This window comes from Balaenoptera physalus, assembly GCF_965194825.1.
Source record: "Balaenoptera physalus genome assembly, chromosome: 13".
Classification (NCBI taxonomy): Eukaryota; Metazoa; Chordata; class Mammalia; order Artiodactyla; family Balaenopteridae; genus Balaenoptera; species Balaenoptera physalus.
Window position 1 is genome coordinate 21,498,877 of NC_138892.1, and position 26,927 is coordinate 21,525,803.

General features: G+C 39.6%; 1 protein-coding gene across 7 annotated transcripts in view; it reads right to left on the bottom strand.

The window, feature by feature from the left end:
• The window catches only part of NR1H4 (nuclear receptor subfamily 1 group H member 4), a 75,117-nt gene that overhangs the window by 42,151 nt on the left and 6,039 nt on the right, over window positions 1-26,927 (bottom strand). For 2 of the 7 annotated variants that reach the window (XM_082419460.1, XM_082419458.1), the window contains exon 2: window positions 11,099-12,044. In XM_082419460.1, coding sequence (XP_082275586.1) covers window positions 11,099-11,177 — 79 coding nt within the window. In that variant the 5' untranslated portion in view covers window positions 11,178-12,044. The other 5 variants (XM_082419457.1, XM_082419456.1, XM_082419455.1 and 2 more) reach the window with 3 other exon arrangements.

Below are 26,927 nucleotides of genomic sequence, written 5' to 3' on the forward strand. Positions count from 1 at the left end.
ATTGAACTTCTTTAGGCTTCTGTTCCTTCCTCTATAAAGCCGGGATAATATAATACACTACTATGTATAAAATAGATAACTAATGAGAACCTACTGTACAGCGCAGGGAACTCTACTCAATGCTCTGTGGTGACCTAAATGGGAAGGAAATCCAAAAAAGAGGGGCTATATGCATACATATAGCTGATTCACTGCTGTACAGCAGAAACTAACACAACATTGTAAATCAGCTATACTTCAATAAAATTTTTTTTTAAAAGCTGGGATAATATAGTAATTGAAACAAAATATAGTATCTACGTTAAAGGTTGCAATAAAGATAAACTAAGACAAAGAATGTAAACTGCATAGTGCCTAAGCATAAACATTCAATACATTTTTGTTGTTGTGGTTAGTCTGTGAACTCCTGGGAAATACATTAGATTACTATATGTTACATTCCCTTTTCTCCTTCATTCCTGGCACCTTACACAAAGCCTGACACAGTGTAAATCTTTAATAAATGTTTATTAAGTTGAAACGATGGAAAATTTACTTCCCCAGCCTTCCAACTAATTTCCACCTCTAAATACAGTGTCAGGGGCTTCCCTGGTGGCTCAGTGGTTAAGAATCCACCTGCCAATGCAAGGGACACGGGTTCGAACCCCGGTCCGGGAAGATCCCACATGCCGCGGAGCAAATAAGCCTGCACACCACAACTACAGAGCCGGCACTCTAGAGCCCGAGAGCCACAACTACTGAGGCTGCATGCCACAACTACTGAAGCCCGCTCGCCTAGAGCCCGTGCTGTGCAACAAGAGAAACCATCGCGATGAGAAGCCCGCGCACCGTAAGGAAGAGTAGCCCCCGCTCACCACAACTAGAGAAAGCCCGCATGCAGCAACGAAGACCCAATGCAGCCAATAAATAAATAAATAAATTTATTTTTAAAAAAATACAGTGTCAGTCATTTTTAAACAATACATTTAAACAAAATAACGTGCTGCCAAGTCTACAACCAGAAATATGTTCAAAATTGTAATTATTATAAAAATGATTCGAGCTTCTCTTTTAGCTGGAAATTCAAAAGGTAAGATTCTATTCTGAAAAAAATATTAAAACAGACCACATTATATTATACTGTTTATGTTTTAATTATAATCTATATTTTACTTCAGAGAAAACAAAGCGGGCTTAAAGGTATACTCTTTACTTATCTGATTTTCCATTGACTATTGGGAGAAATCTACTGTGAAACTAGTTCAGTAAATTAATGTTTTTTGATCTCTTTTTATTTTTCTCATCACAACGCATAGTTTGAAATAAATCTTATATCATTACCCCATACACACTTATACATATGTATAAATAACTGAAACAAAATTTCCGTGAAATAACACTTATCCTTACCTCTTGACGGGCACTCTGACATTTCTATTGTATTCCTATTCTATTCTATTCTAAATTTTTAATGCTGGTCACAAGTCACAATGTAGATATCATGACCCACTGGGATCTGAGACTTGCCATTTTAAAAACACTGCATGAAATCATGTACTTTAAAATGTTTTTTCAAGTGTCCAAGGCATTAATGCTAGAACTGCCTAGTGTTTAACTTGGAAGAATGGTGCTAATTTTACACACTATCCAGTGAAGAACTATAGGGAAAACACACTTAGATTTAGTCTCAATGAGATACTCACCTGCCTGGAACCCTATAGTAATCTCACCACCCCAGCTTCTCACCCCAGTCTTCTGGTTCTGCCTGAGCCATCTTTGACAGAGATCTGTTACTGGAATCTCAAGCAAAAGTGCCCCATGTTTCCTCAGTCCAGTGGCAGAAGCCCCACCGCCAGCATCTGCAAACCTCCGCCTACCTTTAGCAGGCTTCATGCTCATGATTTCCATGGCAAATCCCAACGACGTGCAGCTGTGACAAGGACTAATTTGACCTGGATTTTCTAACTCCGGAAACTGCATTACCATTCTTAGCTTACTCACAGCAACTGAAAATGAGACTAGGTAAGGAGTGACAGAGGCCAGAGGTTGTGGGGTTTACTGATTAACTTCATTACTGAGCAGAATATTTGTAAATGTTTATGAGAAAAGTCCTCGATGCCAAATTGCCTAGTAAGCTGGAAACCAGTCTCTTAGATAAACATTTTTGGGGAGCACGTTCCAATTTAGGAATTTTTAGAGGACAGATTTTTGTTCAGTGGCTCTAAAAGTAGATTTGGGGGTCAAATGCCATGTTCTACGTCTTGACATTCGTTCCTCTCAAAAGGATACAGATTGGTATAATTTTGTAATGTCAGGAAGCATTAAAGCATAATACTTATCAGCGTGAGGTAAACTAATCTGGGTTTATTATATCCAGTGTTATGGGTGGAAGTGTGTCCCCTCCTAATCCCATAGGACTCGTGTCCTTATACAAATGGGAAATTTGTATTTCAGAGACAGAAACTCATAGAGAAAAGACAATGTGAAGATACACAAGGAAAATGTCATCTACAAGCCAGGAAGAGAGGCCAGGAACAGATCCTTCCCTCTCAGCCTTCAGAAAGAACCCACCCAGCTAACACCTTGATTTTGGACTTCTAGCCTCCAGAATGGTAAAACAATACATTTCTGTCATTTAAGCCACCCAGTCTGTGGTATTTTATTACAGCAGCCTTAGCAAACTAATACATGTAGGCTCCCTTGGCACTCACTAGCTCTGTGGACCATGGACAAACTCCTGAACCATTTTCTTTTCTTTTTTTAACATCTTTATTGGAGTATAATTGCTTTACATTGTTGTGTTAGTTGCTGCTATATAACAAAGTGAATCAGCTATATCTATACATATATCCGCATAACCCCTCCCTCTTGCGTCTCCCTCCCACCCTCCCTATCCCACCCCTCTAGGTGGTCACAAAGCACAAGCTGATCTCCCTGTGCTATGCGGCTGCTTCCCGCAAGCTGTCTATTTTACATTTGGTAGTGTATATATGTCCGTGCCACTCTCTCACTTCGTCTCAGCTTACCCTTCCCCCTCCCCGTGTCCTCAAGTCCATTCTCTATGTCTGCGTCTTTATTCCTGTCTTGCCCCTAGCTGAACCATTTTCTGCCTCAATTTCCTCATCTGTAAAATGGGACTGATAATCATGCAACCTCATAGAGTTATTATGAGGATTAAATAAAATAATATTTATTAAATGCTTAGCAGAGTGTGTGGCTAAGTGTGTGGCATCATTATACCAATATTATAATTATTTAGCCTTGGACTCTTGTTGTAGGGTGGCTTGCTTCCTGAGCAGGAATAATTTCTGCAGCATAACTTGTGGATACCAAGCTTGTGACTGTTGGGTATTTTTTGGAAGGGAGGGCTTCAGAATAGGACTCAGTAGGTCCAGGGTTGAGCTTAGGGATAATGCAACCAGACACACTGTGTCACCTTAGGACAGTCTCTCAGCTTCTGTGGACCTCATTTGTCTACATCAACAGATGGTAAAACAGAGCTAATAATTCCTGCTCTATTTCCCTCATGGACCCGTTGTGAAGATAAAATAACATAATAAGTGTGAAAGCAGTTTTAAAAGGCAAATGTGATCTATATAAACGTGATAATCACTGCTAAGCCATTTCCTCAGCCTTTACAGGTTTACAAGGTGGTTCTACATGCATTATCTCATCTGATCCTTACTTGCACCCTTTGAGGAAGGTATAATTTATGATGCCCATTATCTTTTACCCTATTTTACAGACATGGAAAGTCAACTCAGTGAAGTTAAATGATTTGTCTAAAGTCACCCAGCTATTAAGGGATGAAGCAAAGGCTGTAACCAAGGTCTTCTCGCTCAAAACCTTGTGGTGAAAAAACTAAAGCACAGTTGCCCTAATTGCCAAGAAAAAGGAAAGAATGATGGTTCCTAGGTCTATTTCAGCTTGGATTGCTCAACCAAGAATCACCATTTGCAAAGCTGTTCTCAAGCCTCAGTTTACTTCTAACCTCATTCTCCCCCCCTCACAACCCAAGAGCTATACTTGCCTTGAGGGACTCTAAGCTGGAAGAGCTACCCAAAGGCTAAGAACCAGGACAAACTATCTTTGAATTTTATATTTCAAGAATTCTCTACTGAGTTTTTCACTGGTCAAACAGATGAGCCTATCTGTTGCCCTCAGAAACTTCAATACTAAAAAAGAAATGAGCAGGATAATTTAGCTGACCCAGGAAACCCTTGTTGCTGAGTGAAATTCACACAGGATGTTCTCATAATAAGACTGATTGAATCCCTTTGCTTCTTTTGCAGTGAGGACCAACTGCTTCGTGCTATTTTTTTCCCCCAAGGTACGTTTTTTCCCCTACAGGTCTGTGCTGTTTGAAACAGTAGCCACTAACCATATATGGCTACTTAAATTTAAGTTAATTTAAATTATGTAAAATTAGAATCAGTTCCTCAGTTACACTAGTCCCATTTTAAGTGATCAGTAGCCACGTGTGGTTAGTGGTTACTGCATTAGACAAAGTAAATCTACAACATTTTTATCATCACAGAAAGTTCTAGTGGACAGCACTGTTGTAGACGGTACTTGGGGCAATGTGAATAAAATGCCAGTCATGGCAAGGAGGAGCATTAGATATGATGCTATAAAAAATAGGGAAGTCCCAGAGCAAATGCTGGCAATGCTTTTCTGAGAACTATCCCTGAGAATAGACTTGGCTAACAGACTTTGAGTGAAATAATCTCGCTGGAAAGACCTTCTCCACTGAGAAGGTGAACAGGAGTGTTCTCTTAACCTGAATCCGTAATCATCCAATTCCGATTCCTTGTCCTGACTATACTTTGGTTGTCTACTTACTATCTATGGAAATTCAGCAGATTCTTTGACATCTTTAAATCTCCATTTTCTCAGCAGTAAAAGGGGAATAGTAATGGTATCTACCTTATAGGAGTGTTATGAGAATTAATATTAATGGCAAATACTTACAGAGTACTTACAATGTGCCAGGCATTCTTCTGAGAATTCTATTAAATAAGACAAGTAACTTGCACAAAGTTAAAGAATTTGCCTAAGACCACATACCAGTAAATGGCAGAGATGGGACTGAATGAGAGTCCACTAACAAATGTAAAATGTGCTTAGCATGACGCCTGACATATAGAAAGCACTCAAGAAATGGTAGCTGTTATGATCACAATTTTTTTTATCACTGTAAATGTATAAATTTGCAGTCTGTTTTCATAGTCAACCTTTCTCAGTTTGGTTATTCTGAGACCCCCTGAGACCTGTTTCTTAGCCTGCAAGGTTGAGAGCAAGGCTCTGGATGGCAATGAATTTGCCCACTAGCTGGCCAACATGCACCTCACTGCATGCATTTTCCAAACTATGCATGCCCTATCTAAAAGAAGCAGTAATTTATGTTGTAATAAGGAAAGGCTCTTCTGATATTTCTTTTCCTTCTCCCATTTCTTAACCTCACTAACAAGAGCACCAGATCTGAGAATCCTGGGAGAGCAAAAACCAAAGCCACAGGGAATTAGTAAAATATCTTAGAGACTGCTTCAATCTGTGGAAGAGATATGGATAAGAAATGGTAGTGACAAAATATTTAAATTATGCTAAAGCAACGTTCCATTTCATCTGAGACAGTGGTATCTTTCCATCTTCTGGAAACTTTTGGCTTTGATTGACCCATCAAGTCAGAACTACATTCACTTGTGTTAAACTCAGTGAGATGGAAGAAGACTTGAAATCAAATGTCAGAAATATTACACAACACTGCATCTCAAGACCTTTAATTGTATTTTAAAACATCCAGCTGATTCTGTAACATCTGAAAGATTCTTTTAATTTAAGCAAAAGACATAGGCAAGAACCAGATTCCAATAAAAATAAAACTACCCAGAGAAAATGAGCATCAACAGCTGAGAAAAGCATAACGTTATGAGAAGTAGCTAAAGGAAATGAAGTGTGAGTGAATAGGATTATACAGAATCTGCCCTCCTGCCCCTTGCTAAGCCTCATTCAGAATGGGGCTTTGGAAAGACTACTAGAAACAATAATAAAATTTTTTTTATTTTTTCCCTTGTAATGTTACAGCTTTTATTAGTAGGGGCTGTAGTAATCTGTTTCTTACAAGGAGAATGGCTGTGATCTGAGAAGCATGGTTTTTAAATTTTCTTTTCCTTTATTTATTTATTTTTTTTAGCATTTCACAAGTATGTTCTTAGTGATGAATTCTTTAACATCTGTGCACTGTTTCCAGAGTTCTCTGGAAGAGGATGCTTGTGACAGAGGGTACATAGGCTCCTTTTCTTCATGGTGCTCTGTGCCCTACCGTTCCTCTCTTGGATTCCATAGCTGTTGTAATGCCAAGGTGAGATAGAACATGCGTTTTTTTCTTAGAGCACCCAGAAATTTAGTTCCATATTGTTGGTTTTTGTTGGCTCCTTGAAAATTCTTAGCACTCCACAATGATAAGATTAACAGAACTCCCTCCCTTTAATAAGTAGAGTGGTGTTTATCATTCTAACAATTTAAATAATAACAACTACATTTCAAACCCTGGAGTAGCGATACTGCTTTATGATGCCTTGAGATTTACAGAACACTTTCCACACAGCCATTCAATCCTCCAACAAACTGTGAAGTGAATGTCATTATTATTCCCATTTTACAGGGGAGTAAACTGAAGCTCAGAGAGTCTCAGTTGCCTCTGAGACTTTATTTCTTTCAATTTCATTGCTTATTTCCACTCACATTCATTGAACGTTTCTCAGTGTCACCAAGCTAAAGGAACTGGACCCATTGTACTGGAAACATTTGGTACGGGAACATAAGATTGTACCTTTTCTTGCTTATTCTGTGCTATTATTAGAATGCTTTTCTATTTACTGAGTCTTTAAAATTCTGTGATTTTTTTTTTCTTTAGTTCTTAAACCACAATTTGCTAAAAGGATACATAGATTTTAATTAACATGTCATATTCTACCTATTCACTATGCTAAACCATGGGAAGCTGTGGACTTTGTCATTATTACCTTTTATTATGCACTAATTGCATAAGACCCTGCCTTCTTCATTCATCAGAGAAGCCTTTATTAACCCACTAAATTAATCTTTGACCAAGTTTCCTGGCTTTCAGGATCTCCCAAAGGAAAGCAGACTTGTCTCTCTTAGGTTACCACCTCCTTCCATCCTGCGTTCTGCATGTGGACTGAGTTACCAATGAGCTAGATTCCCATCTGGATTTGTTAGGGATGTGTGGCAGCAGAATAAGTCAGAGGACCTCACAAGGTGACTCCAGCCCCATCTCTGTAATTCTATTCTAAGTTTCTTTCCTTCTTTTCTACAAGGGCCAGCCTAAGGAAACAGAGCTATAGAGCAAATCTCCACCTTTTCCCCTCACCTACCACGCCCCACACCATCTTAGCTTTCCTTTAAACACTCCAATTGACTTTGGGGGGAAATCACATTAATACTGTGTGGCAGTCCCTGTGGTGAGGATGCACATCCTTGGACCCACCTCTCATTTCAGCTGCAGCTGTAGCAGATAATCACGCGCGAGCTCAGACTCACTTCACATTGGCACTCTGCTGCACATCTCTTTGCTTTCTTCCCAGAGCTTCTCCAATGCCACAGGAGACCACTTGGCTTGATTCCATTGGGAGCAGCAGAAGCACAGCCCAGAAGTGCAGGGAACTTAATGCCCCCAAGGGCGACCCTCAACCAATGGGAGCCAGAGGTCGGTTAATAACTGCCCCTATGCCCGGTGCCTCAGTGGACAATTCTCTCTGCTTCTCCCAGTGGAATCAAGCTCCCCTTGCCCACAGCAGCGATCTTCATAATTCATCTCGTCTTGGTTTTCCCTCCTTCCCTGTCTCATCACCCCAGTCCTTTGCTCCTGCTCCCTGGGATGACCTCTCACATAAACTGCCTGCATACAAGTCGTTGCCTCAGACTCTGCTTTTCAGGGTAACCATTTATATGGGTGGAGATGCGTCCCCTTCTTGAGCAAAGCCTTTAGAGTGAGGGGTCCACAGCCCTCTCAAGAAGCAGCTGAAAGGTCTCACTCAAGAGGTCATTGGTGTCTCCACTGCCCATTAGTGAGTGCCCATCAGTATTTGTTGAGTAATCTTTATGTCACCTTCTCTATGTCTTAAATTAAATCCCAATGTCTTGGGATTTAATTATGGCCTTTAGAGTAACCCGCAGGAAGGGGGATCATGCCCAGGACCACCTTGAAAGTCATGTCATGTCAGGTGAGTACCACTGAGTCCAAGTCACAACTTCCTGACACGACAACTGTAGCAATTTGTGGACTCAAATGCTAATTCTAGGTTGTCCTAGAATTCCCAGCCTAATAATCTCCTGTTACCAGCGCTGATTAATGGAAATGTGGGGTCCAGAGCCAGTTCTCTAGACTCTTTCGACTTGCCTAAATAAAAATGAGAAGACAAGGCCCTTCCAAGTCATTCTAGACTCTGGGCCTTTGTATTTGCTATTTCTTCCACCTAGAATGTTCCCTTTGGCTCTGTCCTTCTCAGCTCAGTTGTCAACTCCCCAGAGGCCTCCCCTGACCACACCAGTTAGAGCAGGCTCATTCTTCCAGTCACCATGACATCACCCTGTTTTGTTGTTTCCATAGCGCTTACCACTACCTGATATTATTTCATTTACTCATTCCTTTGCCTGTTTCTTTTCCTGTCTTCTTCCCTGCTTTATTCCAACCTCCAGCATATGGTCAGTGTTCAATGTTTCGTTGGAAGAAATTATAGCCATCCATATGCAATCCAGTAAACCTCACTTGCCCTTGTTCTAACAACATGATGGCTGTTTTTGATTACAGTTAGACCACTGGAAAAGAGTACAGCTCTCTGGCTAATGGAGCCCATGAGTTAACACTTCTGAATCTCGGGCACATCTCAAGATCTAGGAGTGGTGAGTTAGGCACTGTGGGCTACTCATCCATGAGCCACAGTCCTTTCCCTGGCGCTCTGTACCCTAAGCTCAGGGTGGGAGGTCCATAGAATCCATCAGTGTCATCAGGACATAAAAGAAGATGGGCAGGAGGAATAAAGGGGTCAAAATGCTCTTTGTCCTCCCCTTTGGTGGACCTTTAGCGCAGGTATGTTTTCCCCTGGGGGAAAGAGGTGTGGGGAAAAAAATGCTTAGACCTGGCTCTAGAACTTAATGGGGAAGAGGAAAAGGAGTCCCAATGGTCACATGGCTCTAATTAGTTTCCCAAGAGAGGTGAACCAGATGAAGACTTGAGGAAATGGCTCCAGCTGGGAATAACAGCTATGCATTGCAGCTTATGCATCTTGTGCTATATATTCTAAGAAACCTTAAAAGAAGTGTTAGGAAACTGTAAAAGAATGTAGTCCAGCAAAGGAGGTATGAGAGAAGAGCACCACTGAAAGAAAGCATGACCCACGGTGCTTCCTTAGCAATCATTTTCAGATGCTTCTAACTTGACAGCTCCTTCACAATTTTTTCTCTATCTACTTGCATCTTTTTCACCTCATGACAACTGAGGTCAACTTTCAACCTGATGGGCTTGCTTAAAGTGGGCTAGAAAGATCTTACCCTTTCCTCTTGATGTATATACAAATTAGAGCTGAATGGATTTGTTTAATAATGATGACACCAGAGTTTAGATTTGGAGATCTTAACATGCAGTCGTAAAATTTCAGAGCAGGAAATGGAGTTTATATGTGAAAAAAATCATCTCAAGTGTAATTTTCTTTACTGTGTGATATGAACCTACAGTCCTAATCATCCTATGAGTTCTGATGGGTAGATCACAAATTATAAAGATGTCCATACATTGATTTTTTTAAAGACCCATAGAAGGGTAGGCCAGAAGCAAATGGTCAAGTGTCCAGACATGGAGGTAGGTGTCCCACTGCCCTTGACTATATCCACAGGATGAAGAGAAGCCAACTGGATGGAATAGATGTAGCAAGTATGTCTGAGAACTAGCATTGCATAAATAATAACTGCTGCCTTTGATCTCTCTGAGAGTTACTGATAAACGTCTCTTTTCCCCCTAAACCTCTTTTCTCCTTCCCTCTATTATTTATTATTTGATTCTTATTTATCAAGTACATACTAGGATTAATAAAATACAGTCACTGTCCTTAGATACTCTTATACCGAATGGTGGCTGGTAGACATGTAAATAGATAATAAAATAATGACCCCTCCTTGGAAATGACCTGATAAACCATTGCACACTAAGGCTAATGACTGGTAGGTAATCGTATAAGCTATTGATTAATGTCTCCCAGGGATTTCTGCAACCACATAGGGGATCGTGCCTTAACACATTGAATTTTGTGAATTTCAAGTGTTTGCATTTTCACTATCATCATCAATCATGGTTGATATATTAATATAGAGTGAAAAACTGGGAGCATCCAAGCCTCCCAGCAGAGTTGTAATGCAGAAGGGAATTATTTTAAGAGTGGCAGGAAGCTGCCCTGCCCCACCCAAAATATTGCCCCTGCCGGCATTTTGCTGATGTTCTCAATTCAGACTCTTTATAATGAGATGTTATTTTATAAATGCATAAAGTGGAGCAATAGATCATTTTATGGTACCATCTAGTTACAGATCTACTGAAAACAACTTAGTACAATTTGTCCTCAATCCAGCTTAAATGACTAATCCTGACACTGTGCCATATTTCCTGCAGCACCAGAAGAATGGTGGAAAGGAAACCTATCGCAGAGCTATAACCTAAGTAACCTCAGACTTTAATAGGTATAATATTAAACCATAAGAATCATGATTTCATAACTTAGTACAGGCTATAATAATATTAGAATTAGCCCTAGAATGGGAATGCATTTCTACTCCCAGCTCTGTTAATTATCTAGCCTCATGGCCTTGGACAAGTCACAAAGCTCCCTGAGTCTTGCAGTCCTCATCTATAAAAAAGAAGACCATTAGGTTCAATGAATCCAAGGTCCGATTTACCTCTAACCTTGCATAGTAGCTAACATCCATTGAGTACTTAGAAGGAACAAAAAAATTTTCTGGACTCTCTGTTGGACTTAGGTTTTTTTTCATATGTATGTCCAAATTGTAGTTTGTTTTTACTAATATTCAAATGAACTTGACAACTTACCAAATAAATTGTCAGAAAGAGAAAATTCATCTGTGGCAGGTAAGTGGGAGTGTTCAATGAGATTCATTTTTGATCCCATCCAAACTTTCCTGTTTGAGAATGTATCTTCTTTATGGTGGTCTTCAAAAAAATCCCCTGAAAGGTAAATAAATACATAGAGTGTTTGGGGAGGGTAGGGAGGTGATTATGAAAGAGAGGGAGAGAGAGAGAGCAAGCTAATCTTAAAAAGCACATATGGCTCCCTTTGTAGACATTTTATCATAGCTTTTCTGTACATACCTTTCCTCAACATTTACCATTTTTACACCTCATATGGACTTATAAATATCTAAGATATATGCTTTCAGAATAGATACTCTCTAATTTATCTCGGAAAACACCATATGTTTTCATTTGTTTCAGCACTTGGGGGATTTGGGCAAGATATGATGATGTTTTGTTATATCCTTATTTCTTTTACATGTAGAAAAAACAGAAACAGATATAAAAGCCTTGATTAAAATGGGATGAATTGATGATTTATTATCTTAAATTTTATTCTAAAGTTGAACAGGTCTTTGCAAAGATACAAAAGTGGTTCAAGACAACTTCCTCCTTCCTTCTTTCTTAAGTCGAGTAGGTATCATATTAGCAGATAAAAAATTCAGAAAGTGTTCACCCAAGATCATCTTTATTTTCACCTTTTAGAGAAAATTTCAGGGGCTTGTATTTTCACTCTCATGGTCTACCTTGATCATATCTAGGGTAAAAGAAGTTATGGTAAAAACAAAACAAAACAAAACAGTGGTAAATCTCACCAAAATGTCTGAAGTTTCATCCTGAGGAGATGTCCAGAATGCATCCAAAAATCCAAGAGATGCAGTGTTCACTTCTAGCTATATCTCTAGGTCTTGTTTTCTTCCTTCCTTCCTTCCTTTCTTCCTTCCTTCCAATGTCTCCTACCTCCCTGAAAAAGTAATGAGAAAAGTTGAATAATGAAAATGTATGCTATCAGAACTTTTTTCCAAGGCTGTTTTCTGAGGATGATTTTTTAAACCTTTCATCCTATCTCCACCAAGAAATCATTTCGTTTACAAATACCTACTTATACTTGCTACTCAGAAAGAGAATACAGGGTTTTTTTTGTTTTTTGTTTTTTTTAATATTTATTTATTTATTTATTTATTTTTGGCTGCATTTGGTCTTCATTGCTGTGCGCAGTCTTTCTCTAGTTGCAGGGGAATACTATTTGTTGCAGTGTGTGGGCTTCTTCTGTTGCGGAGCACGGGCTCTAGGCGCACAGGCCTCAGTAATTCTGGCACGCGGGCTCAGTAGTTGTGGCTCACGGGCTCTAGAGCACCGGCTCAGTAGTTGTGGCCCACAGACTTAGTTGCTCCGTGGCATGTGGGATCTTCCCAGACCAGGGCTCGAACCTGTGTCCCCTGCATTGGCAGGTGGATTCTTAACGACTGAGCCACCAGGGAAGTCCCGAATACAGGGTTTTTGTTGGACAAATATTTATTTCATTAGAACTTCCCTACTATTCATGTCTCTATTTCTTTCTCCCTCACTCAGCAAAATGTTCCAGCTCAAGCAGAAGTGAGAGCTCAAGCAGACATCTGGCTGATGGTAAGGTAGTCCACCAGACTACATTTGCTGCGTTCATTCATTTATTCATGTTTTCAACAAATATTATTGAGGACTTACTCTGAACTAACCTCTGTGTTGGGTCTTTGGAAATAAAATGGTTAAAGGAAAAAAAAAAATCATCCAAAATCTATGACATCAAGCTTAATGAGGAAAAAAGACATTAAAAAACAATCACAGGAATACATAGATGATTACGTATTAACTTGAAAGTTGTTGATGAAGGCAAAGATGAGGATACTCTAATGGGGAGAGGCTGGGTGTGAAAAGGAGTTGAGGTAGAGAGGTAGCTGGAGGAAAATGTGGTTTTGAGGGCTATTTTTAGAGGTAGGCAATACTAGGTCACATCTAGAATACACCAGAGAAGTTGAAGAAATGAGAGAGAGAGCAGCTCCTGTGAAACGATACAAGCTGTGTCCACTGTAGGAATGCAGACATATCTGGGTCCATCTGGGAACCAATGGCCTGGCCCTACCAAAGTCTGCTGTCCAGTAAGCCAAGGGGCTTGTTTGGAGAAAACCCATCCTAAAGTCAGAAGGAACCAGGAACCATGATCTTCACCTCAAAGTAAAGCCTCAGTCCTTAGAGGAATGTGTAATTCTTATTGTGGCACAGTGTTTGACCAATCCAAACTAGATTCAAGAGGCCTTCTTGCCACCCTGAGGTGAGAAGGGAAAGGACTATAAATAAATATGAGTCTGAAAGTATTGAAGTGTAAGATAGATCTTCCAAAAGAATGCAACAAGTAGCAGAGAGCTCATTTCAACTCCACCGTCACCCTCAAACAACTCTGCCATGTATCACAGTGGAGCTTTGACTCCAAGAGGACTCCAGGCCTTTCTGGGGCAATTGTGAAACAGCAGTACCACGCCAGGTATCACCATAACCTGTGGAGATGTGCCCAGCAGAGGAACCGTGGCCACTGGTTGGGCACTGCTCTCTCCCATGGACACAAAAAGTAGTGGAAGAAGTAGCCAGAGTAGACGTGATTATGAAAAAACATAAAGAGACGCCAGGGCATTCCTGAAATACCTGCAGGGGGAGGAGGCCTCTGATAGGGAACTGGAGGTCCTGAGGAATAAGCCAGTAAAAGGTCAGTTGTCACTATTGATGGGACCTCATTCATACTCATAAGCTAGCTGAGAACTAGGGAAATTCAACTTTCACGATGTGCATATGAATTGTATAGGTATCTATTCAATGTGTATATTTTAATACATATATGAATTATGTATAACAATTGTGTATATGTGTCTGCATATCATATAATAAGTATGTTGAAAATCTCCCCCAAATTCAGGCAATTATTGTTTTAAATAGTTACCCTTATCTTTGGAGTAGAAAATTCAACAGTTTCCCATAATAATAATTTCCAGGAGTCCACAAATGAGCAAAGTCCGGAATTTTTCCTAATATTCAATCCAAAGTTACCCTCTGTCACTTAAGACCCATTGCTCTGGTCTTTAAAAAACAATAGGAGATTTCAGCTCTGTGACTCTTAACTTTGGGTTTCCCTCTGTGATTTTTCTCACATTTGTCTTTTTTAACTTTCCATCCTGGTCACCAAGCTCCCCCATACTTCCACAGCACATTACAACTCTCTAATATTTTCCATGTATGCTCATTTTCATTCTGGATTCTTATATTTTCCTTTATATATTCATATAAACTTGGCATCTTTAATTCAAGTACCTGGCACACAATAGGCCCCTAAGAAATATTGGCTCAATCAAATGATCTGTATTAATTGTTTCTACTGCTTAGTTCTGCCAAACTTTCTGACACTCGGCATGCTCTTCCTGGAGAAATGGCACAAGACTAGGATTTCATTCTCTTATTGGCAAAAGGGACAAAATTTACTAGTTTCTCGTCTGAATGAAAGTCCAATTCTCCTAATGCTGCATCATTTGGGTTATTACCCCTGGCTGGAGATCCACTACGTGGGTGCCCCTGCTTAGCCAATAACAAAAAGCCCTCCAGAATCCAGACAGTTGACCGAGTTTGCTCAAATCAGGTCTGTTGGTTTATGATTCCTGAAGGGGTTTAATAAAAAGGAAACTCTTTCATTTTTGAAATGGTAACACAAGCACATGGTAAGCAATTCAAACAGTAAACTGAAAAATAAGTCTTCCTTTTAGTTCTGTCATGCATTTCCCTTACCAACCGCTATAGCTGGTTTCTTGTGTATCCTTCTGATACTATGCCCTCTCTTAGCATAAAGGGCCCCATACCTTAAACTGGAGTCTGGCACACTATTGCCCGCAGGCCAAAGCTGGCCTGCCACCTGGTTTTGTAACACCTGTGAGCTAAGAATGGTTTTACATTTTCAAATAGTTGGGAAAAAATCAGAAGAAAAATATTTCATGATGTGAAAATTACATGAAATTCACATTTAAGTGTTTGTAAATAAAGTTTTATTGGCCCACAGCCACATCCATTTGTTTCTGGACTATCTATGGCTTCTTTCTCAATGGCAGAGTTGAGTAGTTGCAACGCACACTGTATGATCCACAAAGCCAAGATTTACCATCTAGCCCTTTGCAGAAAAAGTTTAATTCCTGCCTTAAACAAATAACAGAAGAAATTCAAAAAAAAAAAAATCAAAGTAACATCATAGGTAAACTATAAATAACTGTAATGAGTACCTTGGAGATGTAAATCAACTTAATTATATACATCCCATGATAGTAGGGTCTTCTTTACCTCTTAACAGCTCCTTCCTGGGTTTGGCAGCTTTAGCCTTAATTGCCTTAAGTGATTTAAATGAACACCTACTATGTCCCAAGCATTTGGCAAGTGTTTCCACTTATGTTATTTCTTTCATGAGGGTTACTTCTGTGTCCTTTCTCTAATACTCTTCACCCTCTTGTTAGGGGAAGAAATGCAATAGGAGAATAACTCGCTGCAAGTTCTAAGGAAGATCTTAGCTCTGGAGTCTTTTTTTCCCTTTTGAATCCTCCCTTTCATATAAGGTTCAGAATAAGCAATGGGTATTCTCTACTCTAGTGGCCTTTGAATTTTTTTCATTTCCCCCCTAAACGAAGTTTTAAAAAACACTATGTTCCCTCAACACATTTTTGGGTTGACAGCTAGAGTTTTTCACTGAAAAATAAAATAGTTGCAAAAAATGTAATTTCTGACATATTGCAAAAATTGGCATTTTTACATGTCATTACATTACTCAGATCTATTCAATTAAATCTAAATACCACAGCAACTTAATATCCTTCTTCATCCTTCTAAAAAATACAAGAAAATGTTCTTTAAAATTTGGAAAAATTTTTAACCATTCCTGTCCTTTTTTGAGTTCCCATTTCATTCTACTTCACTGCAGAATTTTACCCTAACGTAGCACATTTTAATGGTTGAATGTCTATTTTTTGGTTGAATGTCATTTATATACAAATGTCTATATTTTGTATATAAATTTGGATTTTAAAAATTTCCAATGACTTTAAGATTTTAAGTATTTAGATAAAAATTTTTCTGGATTAAGTTTATTACTAGCTATTATTAATAATGCTTATTAGAATTTCTCTACAAATAGGGTGGTTCACTCTCTCCCATGCCACAGCACGAGTGGAGAAAGCAGTTTGGTATGGAGGAAAGAGCGTGCAGACAGGAGACAGGATTGTTGGGCAACAGCCCTAGCCAGCGCTGGCAGAGCACACGCACTAGGGGAAGAACATCTTCTTAGAAATACAGGTAAAGGTTCTGATTAAATAATGAACTTTGAGCAACTGCAGACAGAGAGCCTAAGAATTCTCTGGAGTTAGTAATAAAAGCCCAGCTAGCAGGGAGCCATCATTTCTATTCAGGTGAATTCATGTATGTGTTAAGACACACAGTATTAAGTTTGGAATCAGAGCAGATAAAGAAAAATACCTTCTCTAACTTCATGCACCGTTTTCCTGAAAATTTGTTAAAATTTATTTTCCAAATGAAAGTATTTTTAAAATAAAAGGGTCATTGCAGAAAATTCAGACAATACAGAAAAGCATTTACAAAATGCCAGGTGGCATTCTGTAATTTTGTTCCAATTTACACTCCCACCAGCAGTGGATAAGAGTGCCTGTCTCACCACAACTTCATTGGCGTTATCTACTCCCACTTTCAACAGTCTTTTCTAATTTGCCAGTGACAAATCTTATCTCACTGTATTAAATTGCATTTCCTCGAATATGTGTGAAATTGAAAAAAATTTTTTATATTTTTTATATTTTATATTTATATTTATATTTTATATTTTTATATTTATATAAAAATTTTATATTTTTTATATTGTCTATATGTGATAGTTTCTTTCTATTTTTTATGTCCTTTGCCATTTTTCTTTGGAAGTGTTCTCTTTTTTTTAATTGACTTAGAGGAGTTCTTTGTATATTGAATGTATTAGCATTCTGGTATATTAACTACAAACTTTTAATTATCTTTACTTGAAAAGATTTGCATTGTATGTAGTTAAATATATTAGATTTTTTTAAAGCTTACTTTTATTGCTTTTTATTTTTAGTTTTTAGTACAGGGTGAATTTTGTCAGAATTGCTTGTTGAATACTTTTCCCCTTTCCCATTGATTTATAATTTTTCTTTTATTGAGACTGAATTTAGTTTTCCATTGATCATACAGTTACATCTGTTCCAACATCATGTTTTCCTGTTATTGTTCATTCTTTTTCAACATTTTCTAAGGTATTCTCACCTTCTCATTCTCTGTGATAAACTATCACATCTTGTATCACATTTTTAAAAAAAAAAGTTTCTTTGGGAGTTTGATATGGTACCAAACCCCTATATATTTAGGTAGGAAGATTTATATCTTTATAACATTCAGTTTTGCCTTTCAGGGGCAAGGTATGTCTCCATTTATTCAAATGTATTTTTATAACTCTCAATTTTGTAGATTTTTTTCCATTTATGTCCCAACTTCTCCATGGATGCATCCCCTGTCATTTATCTTCCCCCTCCTCATGTGGTCATTAATGATTTAACTTCATCTGTTGTCTTCTCCACTATATTGTAAACTCCTAGAAGGCAGGAATCATAGCTTACATTACTTTTGTACCCCCCATCGCAGCTAACAGTGTTATGCATACACAGAAATAATAGCTGTGATCTAGTACAGATGTCAAGGGGGATGAAGCATGGGACTTCCCTGGTGGTCCAGTGGTTAAGACTCTGCATTTCCAATGCAGGAGGTGCAGGTTCAATCCCTGATCGGGGAAGTAAGATCCCACATGTCACATGGCGCGGCCAAAAAAAAATTCGGGGCGGGCGGGGGGGGGCAATGAAGATTAGAAAGGAGAGGGAAGGAATGGGAATTTGAGATTAGCAGAGGCAAACTATTTATATAGAATGGATTAACAACAAGGTCCTACTGTACAGCACAGGGAACTATATTCAATATCCTGTGACAAACCATAACGGAAAAGAATATGAAAAAGAATATGTGTGTGTGTGTGTGTGTGTGTAACTGAGTCACTTTGCTGTACAGAAGAAATTAACACAACATTGTAAGTCAACTATACTTCAATAAAATTTTTTTAAAAAATGGAACATTAGAATGGAGAACCAGTGCTGACCTTTCATAACTTCACGTATGACCTGCAACTATTCACTTAACACCCTGCCCCCCTACTACACCCTGAGCCTCAGCTGCATGTTTAAAAATCTAAATAATAGGACTGCTGTAAAGATCAAAAGGTAACACTTCATAAGTGTTCATATATATAGGGTGACATGTACAAAATTTTTACTGCATTGTTTCCAATAGTAAAAAGCTGGAAACATCATAAATGTCAATCAACAAGAGGTTGGGTACAATAAAGAAATAATATATGCATTATGCTGTAAGTATACTATATTCGTAAGTGCTATACAGCACTTAAAATGAATGAACTAAGTATTCATATGGATAAACTGAGAAACTTCATATTGAGCAAAAGAATCAGGTTGCAGAATAATACAGACAGTTTGATAAAATGTATATAAATTTAAAGATAAGCAAAACAATGCTACATATTACTAGTGATACCCTAATGCAAGGGTCAGCAAACTATGATCCACAGGCCAAATCCAGCCCACCCAGGACCAAATTTGCCCTTTTGTTTACATATTGACTATGGCTGTTTTCACACAACAATGGCAGAGTTAGGTAGCTGCAACACAGTCCACGTGGTCTGCAAAGCCTAAGATGTTCACTCTCTGGCCGTTATAGCAAAAGCTTGTGGGACTTCCCGGGTGGTCCAGTGGTAAAGGATCCACCTTCCAATGCAGAGGACGGGGGTTCGGTCCCTGGCCAGGGAACTAAGAGCCCACATGCCGCGGGGCACCTAAGCCCGCGCACCACAGCTACAGAACCCACATGCCCTGGAGCCTGTGCACCACAACTAGAGAAAACCTACGCGCCACAACTAGAGAGAAGCTCGCGCACCGCAACGAGAGATCCCGCATGCCTCAACCTAGATCCCGCGTGCAGCAACTAAATCCCGACACAGCCCAAGATAAATTAAATAAATAAATAAATAATAATTTAAAAAAAAAAAAAAAAAGCTTGTGATCCCTGTGTAACCTATAGAGACATGCATGGAAGTGTTGAACCCACATTCAGAACAGTGGTCCAGAATGACTGGGCGGGTACACAGGGAATTTCCATAGCCTCTGTAATGCTCTCCTTAAACTAGGGGGTAATTACAACGAAGCTGATGATATGACTCAGTTTTGCATGTTGGAAATATTTCATAATAAAAAAGACTGAATGAAATTCTATATGTGAAAATGTTCCCCATCTATAAAGATATGCAAACTCCTACAGGGATCCTCTGTTTCTTCCATACCCTTACACACACACACACACACACACACACACACACACACACACACACACTCTTGAGGCTTTGAAGAGGAAGTAATTCCTTCCCATAAAATGTCTGGGGACTCAGATTGTGGTCAGTGAGGTGCTGTTGGAGATTTTGAGTGGCACAGTGAAATCGATGTTCAAGAAGATTACTCTTACGAGAAGGCAGGATGAGGAGGGCAAGCAGTGAAAGAGGAGGAAGATTCAGGAAATTCTCATTCAGGAAGTGAGATGATTAGGTGCATAGCAGGGTGGTTTCTGCAGAGATGGAAAGGAAGAGACCTGAGTACAGTATACAGAGAGGAGGAGGAAGGAGAGAAAGCAGGCTGATGATACGAAGTTTAAGCCTTGAGTATGGGTGGAAGCAGGGACAAAATGTTTATTTTACTTTATGTTTATTTGTACTATGGTGTAATGTAAGCCTTAACTTAAGACCCAGGATTAATTTCAGAAGTGGTAAGCACTGTTTGTTTTTAATGTGATAAGACACAGAGTGACTGGTAGCTTGGAGTCCTACTCTCTGGTTATCAATTTGTACTTGTTTAGATACTGTGTGTCACAAGGAGTTCATGGTGTATGGAGTTCCTCTGATTTAGCACAAACCATTTGCAAGAGACCTTGGAAAGACCCTGCTCCAATTAAATAGCCTTGACTCTGATTTTGAAGAATCTCAGCTCTCAGAAGATGAAGATAAAAACCAGTTACTTGCGCTGGTACCCTATGAACTCTCCACGCCCAAAGTCACCATTCTTGGTGACATTTTTCTCAGATGAACCCAGTTGTTGGTGACAAAGCATACATTTTGTTGGATATCTATGTAGTCCATTCATAAAGAGCAGGAAAGAAGTAAACTTTTTCTAGCCATCATAATTTCATGCCCAGGGGAAGCCCTGGATCCAGCCCAAGGCTGGAAGAATGTTCCTAAGGGAAAAGAGAAAGGAGCTCTAGAAAAAAAGGTTTTCTCTTTCCAGGGATTTGGTCTTCCCAGAAGCAATCAAAGTGGAGTATCAGGCTGGCCAAAAAGTTCACTCGGGTTTTCTGTACGATGTTATGAAATTTTTGGCCAACCCAATAATTCTTTACAGGGCAAAAATACAGATTTAAGAAAATAGATCCTTTCCGAAGTGCAGAGAGATTTAAGGGACAACGTGTGGCCAGTAGTGACCACATGTCAGACATGATGTCCTCCAAACAATATGGTCATTATGATCACATTATTCTGAGGGGGGTGCCCTATAGGAACTAGATGGCCTTTACTGCTATCATAGTAAACTTTAGGGCTTCCCTGGTGGCGCAGTGGTTAAGAATCCGCCTGCCAATGCAGGGGACACGGGTTCGAGCCCTGGTCCGGGAAGATCCCACATGCCGTGGAACAACTAAGCCTGTGTGCCACAACTGTGCTGTGTGCCTGAGCCTGTGCTCTAGAGCCTGTGAGCCACAACTACCAACCCTTTGTGCCACAACTACTGAAGCCCGCACACCACAACTACTGAAGCCCATACGCCACAACTAACGAAGCCTGTGAGCCTAGAGCCCGAGCTCTGCAACAAGAGAAGCCACCGCAACGAGAAGCCTGCGCACCGCAACGAAGAGTAGCCCCTGCTCACCGCAACTAGAGAAAGCCTGCGCACAGCAACGAAGACCCAACGCAGCCAAAAATAAACAATAAATAAAATAAATTTATTAAAAAAAAAACATAGTAAACTTTACATTTTTTGTGGAGATAGAGTAAAATAATATCTACCATTTTATGAGTGCTTACTATGTGGCAGCTTTCATGCTATGTTATCTCATTTAATCTATAATAAACTAAGCAGGTATTAATATACACACATTATAAATGAGAAAACTGAGGCTCAAAGAGATTAAGCAACTTTTCCAAGGTCACGCCACTAGTAAGAAGCAGAGTAGGGATGTAAACCCACCATCTAACTCTAAATTCATGCTTTCTCACACAGTGCTCCCACTGAGACTGTCACTAACTGCTCACCAATGCCTAGTGAGGGTGAATTGGCATTTCTGCAAGGTCACGTCTGTCTAAAGCATTTCAACATCAGTTGATCGCATGCAAAATTAAGTAAGACTCTCCAGGCTTTTCCTGTTATATTATTTTGTTTCTTTTCAAACTTCTTTTGCTGTTTCTGAAGTCTCCATTTAAAGGTATACTTCCTTCAGGTGATGTACAATAAAAATGCTTTTAACCCAACAGACCTCTACAGCTTTTTGAGCTTCTGTGTTCTGGAGGTTACACAATGGGGCACAAAGAGTGGCTGACCTTTATTTTTAACTAGATGTAAAAGAAGCACTTGCAGTAGAGGCCCCCAGGGCCGTGAACCTGAGAGTAAGGGCTCCTTACATTTTGTACCCTAGGCAACTCATTTGTCTCACTCAAGTCCCCTTGCTTCTCAGCCTTCTTGACAAGCACTAGCCGTCAAGACTCCAGCAAGACTTTCATAGCAGCGGGCACCTCTTTGAGTGTGTGTCCAGTTGTAATTCTCCCTTTGTTTTTTTGGTGATTTGGCTGTCTATCTCCCCATTGGACCATCAGCTCCAGGAGAGCTCACTCTGGATCTCCAGTTCCTAGCCCACTGCCAAGTACATATTAGATACAGAGTTAATACTTACTGATTGAATGAACAAATGGATGAATGAATAACTAAATACATAAATGAATGAAGGAATGGATAATATACCTTACTAGATACCCATTTTTAGAATCAGTCTTGTTTAGCCATAGGATCAATAGTAAATAGAGACGTAGAAGGACAGCACACATAAGAGCAGAAGTAGGACTTATTATTTTTTTTAATCACACAAGAAACCTGACAACTAAGGCTGCTTCCCCACAATGTAGCCCTAATTAGTGAACTGAATTTATTCTTGCTGGAGATCTCTTAAGCAGTGAGCCCCGCACATTTTATAAGTGAATTGACCACCTAGGAAATAGTTTTAATAATCCTCCCAAATCTCCTTTTGTTAATTTCTCTTCCTTGAGAACTACCAGGAATAGTTTTTTTATCATCTTAAGATTCACTCTTCATAGTCAGGGAAGTTTTTCCCCATTATCTGCTGTAGTCAAAATGGTCAAGAATTTGGAAAAAGTTATACTTTCTCCATGACTGACCTGTCATCTTTTGTCAAATAATTCATTAGATCTTCTGAAATTTTATGACTATTATTTACATAAATTATTTGTTATCTGCAAAAGCGGCCACCACAACTTCTTCCATTCCACGTGCCCTTTTGCAATGAGAGTTTGCCACTACCCATCGATAGGTGAAGGCTATTTCCCCAGCCCTTGAACTGGTCTGGTGACTTCCTTGACCAATAGAATGGTGGAAGTGATGTTGTGAGACTTCTGAGCTAGGCCTTAATAGGCCTTGAAGCTTCTGTTCTCTCAGTCTAGGAATGCTGCCCTGAGACTGTCACGCTACAATGACAGTCTCAGGGCAGCATTTTTTTTTTTTTTTTTTGGAAACTTCAAAATCATTCATGAGATATTTATTAAAATAACACATTTAGGGGAAAAAAATCAATACAACTAGACGCCCCAGATACAAAACCTAATGGAGAGAGAAGTCAGCTACCCAAACTGTCTCAGCTGACAGCCACACCAAGACTCCAGACAAGAGTGAGTCCACCTTGGACCTTCTGTTCCATTTGATCGCCCATCAGAAGGAGTCCCATGAGTGAGCCCAGGCAAAACCAGCAGAGGAACTGACCTGCCGACTCACAGAAATATGAGAATTAATGAATCATTACTCTTTCAAGTCACTAAGCTTTGCGGTAGCTGTTACAAAGAAATAAATAATTGCTGTAGAAATTGGCACTTAGAAGGGGGATGCTGTTTAAAAAAAAAAAAAAAGGAGGCTAAAACATATGGCTTTGGCTTGGGGATTGGGAGGTGGGCAGAGCCTGGAAGGGCAGTGAGGACACTGATAGTGAAAATTGGAAGAGTAGTGAGGAAATCACTGTAGGAAGCTGGAAAAGGAATGGGTCATATTTTGCAGTCACAAAACAATCAGCAAAACTGTCCAACATGTGGCAACTTGGAAGATACAAAATTTCCTAATGAACCTGTGGGTTTTTGTTTGTTTGTTTGTTTGTTTCTCTCTGGTTTGGTTTGGTTTCAGGAGTGGCAGAGCCTCTTTCCGACTGAACTCCAGGTAACTCTGTGGCTCAGTTTGAGATTAAGAAGGTTTCCAAGTAGTATGGTGAATGTGTCAGGTGGTATTTTTAGCTGTTCATGATAAGGTAATGAAGAGAGAGATGGATTATGGAAGGAGCTGTTCATTTTGAAAGCAGAATTTGGAGTAAATATGAAAGGTCCAGGATGTGCTGGGTCAAAAAATAAGACTGTTTTGCATTTTTGGTCTCGCCATCTGGCATAAGAGTCTCAAAGTAAGAAATGACTCCATGGTAGATATCAAATCATGGGTGCGGCTGTAAGATCCTTTGCTAAGAGCTCAAAAAAAGTAAGGAGGTACCTAGGAGACCCTCTCATCCAGGTAAAAGAACTTCTAAGAATGTCGGGGCACTATCTCACAGCATTATTTTGCAGTAGTTTAACATGTCCAAAGTAGAAAGTCTGTCTCAAACAAACAAACAAAAATTATGGATATAAGTTTCCAGGCATGGAGTGAATCCCAGAAGGACTCATAAGAAATCCACAAAGTGTTCGAGCAAATTGCTTTAGTGAAAGGAATGCCATCTCAAAATAAAAGCTGACTTTGCAATCCCTTTCATAAGTAAGTAAAGTCTATTTTCCCACCCTTGAACGAGCTGTTATGATGACTAGGTTTGACTAATAGAATTGTTCTACTTCTGAGGGTAAACCTCAAGAGAACCTTGTGACTTCTGCTTTCACCCTCTTGGAATGATGTCCTGAGACCACCATGCCAGGAAGAAGCCAGGAATGAAGTACTCTAGGAGAAAGAGACTGGGCCGTTCCCCTTAGCCCCATTGACAGCCAGCATCAAGGCCCCACTCATGAGAGTGAGACCTACTTGACCCTCTGTTTGGTATCGGTTATGTGAATGAGCCCAGGAAAAACCAGTAAAGCGCCACCTAGCCAACCCACAGAATTATAAGAAATAATAAATCATTATATTTTAAGCCATTAAGTTTTGGGGTGGCTCGTTACATAGTACTAGATAACTGATACCATCTCCCAAAATGAACAGTATGGCATGTGGTCTTTTGTCCTATTGGGTCTCAAAAAGAGAGCACTTGCTTAAAAATACTACATTTACTCTTTGAAAAATGGCATTTCAATGTCAATTTCCAATATCAATGCCAAGTAAATTCATTCACTCATCTATTTATTCAGTCAATATACATTTATTGACTCTGTCAGGTACTGGAAAGATAAAGGCAAAAAAAAAAAAAAGTCATGATCCTTCAAGAAGCTTAGTAGAAAAGTCAGGTAAGGGCAACCCAATTAAAATGGTATGGGAAGTGAGAGAGTGGCAGTGACATATATACACTACCAAATGTAAAATAGAGAGTTAGTGGGAATCAGCAGCATAGCACAGGGAGATCAGCTCGGTGTTTTGTGACCACTTAGAGGGGTGGGATAGGGAGGGTGGGAGGGAGATGCAAGAGAGAGGGGATATGGGGATATAAGTATATATATAGCTGATTCACTTTGGCAGAAACTAACACAATAATGTAAAGCAATTATACTCCAAAAAAAATGGTATGGGGATTGCTATGATAGAGGTAAGCACAAGTCCCTTCAGGAGCACGAGCAAGGGCATTCATTCATTGAACATGCATTAATTCTTCACTATGTATCAGGCTTTGATCTAGGTCTTGGAAATAGAGTGATGGATGAGACAGAAAAAAAAAAAGATCCTGTCTTCATGAGGATTACATTCTAATGAGATGGATAATTTGCAAGTAAACAAGTAATACGACTTCCAGTGGTGCTAATAAGAAAACGAAGGAGATAAGGGATAAAGTGATGTGGCTGGACATTTCAGAGAGCGTGATCCTAGAAGAGCTCTCCAAAGAGTGGACATTTGACCGGAGATGTGGAGGAGAAGGAGGAGTGAGCCATACAAGGGGGAAATAAGTCCAGGCAGAGTGGTCAGCAAGTTCTAAGGGCCTGGGCTTGGGGCACGGGAGGAACAGCCAAAGTCCAATGAGGCTGGAGCTGAGCGAGCAAAGAGGCAGTGTAGGAGATGAGGTATGAGAGTAAGCGGCTCTCTAGGGCCTGTCAACTATGGCAAGGAGTTCTGGTGTTTTCTCAGTGGGAATCACTGGTGGGTGTTAAGCATGGATGTGACTAGGAGAATAAGGGAAGTCTTCCTGAGGGTGGAGGGCTGGTTCTTGAATTTAATCTCAAAGGAGTAGGCATTAGACTAAGCAAAATGCATGCAGTGGGGATGGTTATAGGAAGAAAATAATACGCTGTGTTCTGAGCGGCCATACATTGTCCTCTGTGCTGTAGTGAGTGGATTCAGCTCAAATCAGTGGAGGAAGGATGGCCTATTCAAGAAACAATGTCAAGAAAAATGACTATTCCTTTGGGGGAAAAACATTAAAGGGTCCTATCTTGTATCATTCTTGAAAAATAAGTCTCAAGTGGATTAAAGATTTTTAAAATGATAAAAATTATTGGGAGAAAATATAGGAAAACACCTTTATGATCTCTATGAATTTAGAGATTGAGAAAGACTCACTAGACAAGAAACAAATAGGAAAAGAATCAATTTGACTACACTAAAATCAAGAAGACAGAAATCAAGACACCATAAACAAAACTAAATATATGAAACAAACTGGGAGAAAATGTTTACAACATAAATAACAGCCAAAAATTAGTACAAACAATATATAAATAACTCCTATAAATAAAAGCAGAAAAGATAAACGATCCAAGGGAGAAACTGGCAAAGGATATAAAGAGGAAATTCACCAAAAGGGAAATACAAGCAGCCGATCACAACAACCAGGGAGGGTTCACCAAGTCTTTAAGATGCTGATAACTGAAGTCTCCAATCAGGTCTCCTAGACTGACCTTTGGGTTAGTGCTGAAAACTTTCCACTCCCTCTCTCCCGGTATAGTTATTAGACAATACCCTAAGAGCTTTTAGGAATCTTCACAATTATGCTGGGTCTTAACAAATCGCCCCTGTCAAGCTGAGACATTTGTGGACTGGTTCACCTGCTCTCCCATCATTCTAGATTTCAAGTTCTCCTAGCCTCCAACAATATTGGGGTAGCAAGGAGAAGACTTTGGAGTCAGAAAGACCTGCCCTCATATTCAGGTCCTGCTACTTCCTAACTGTGTGACTGCAGACATGTTACTTGTTCTCTTTGAGCCTCAGTTTCCTCATCTGTA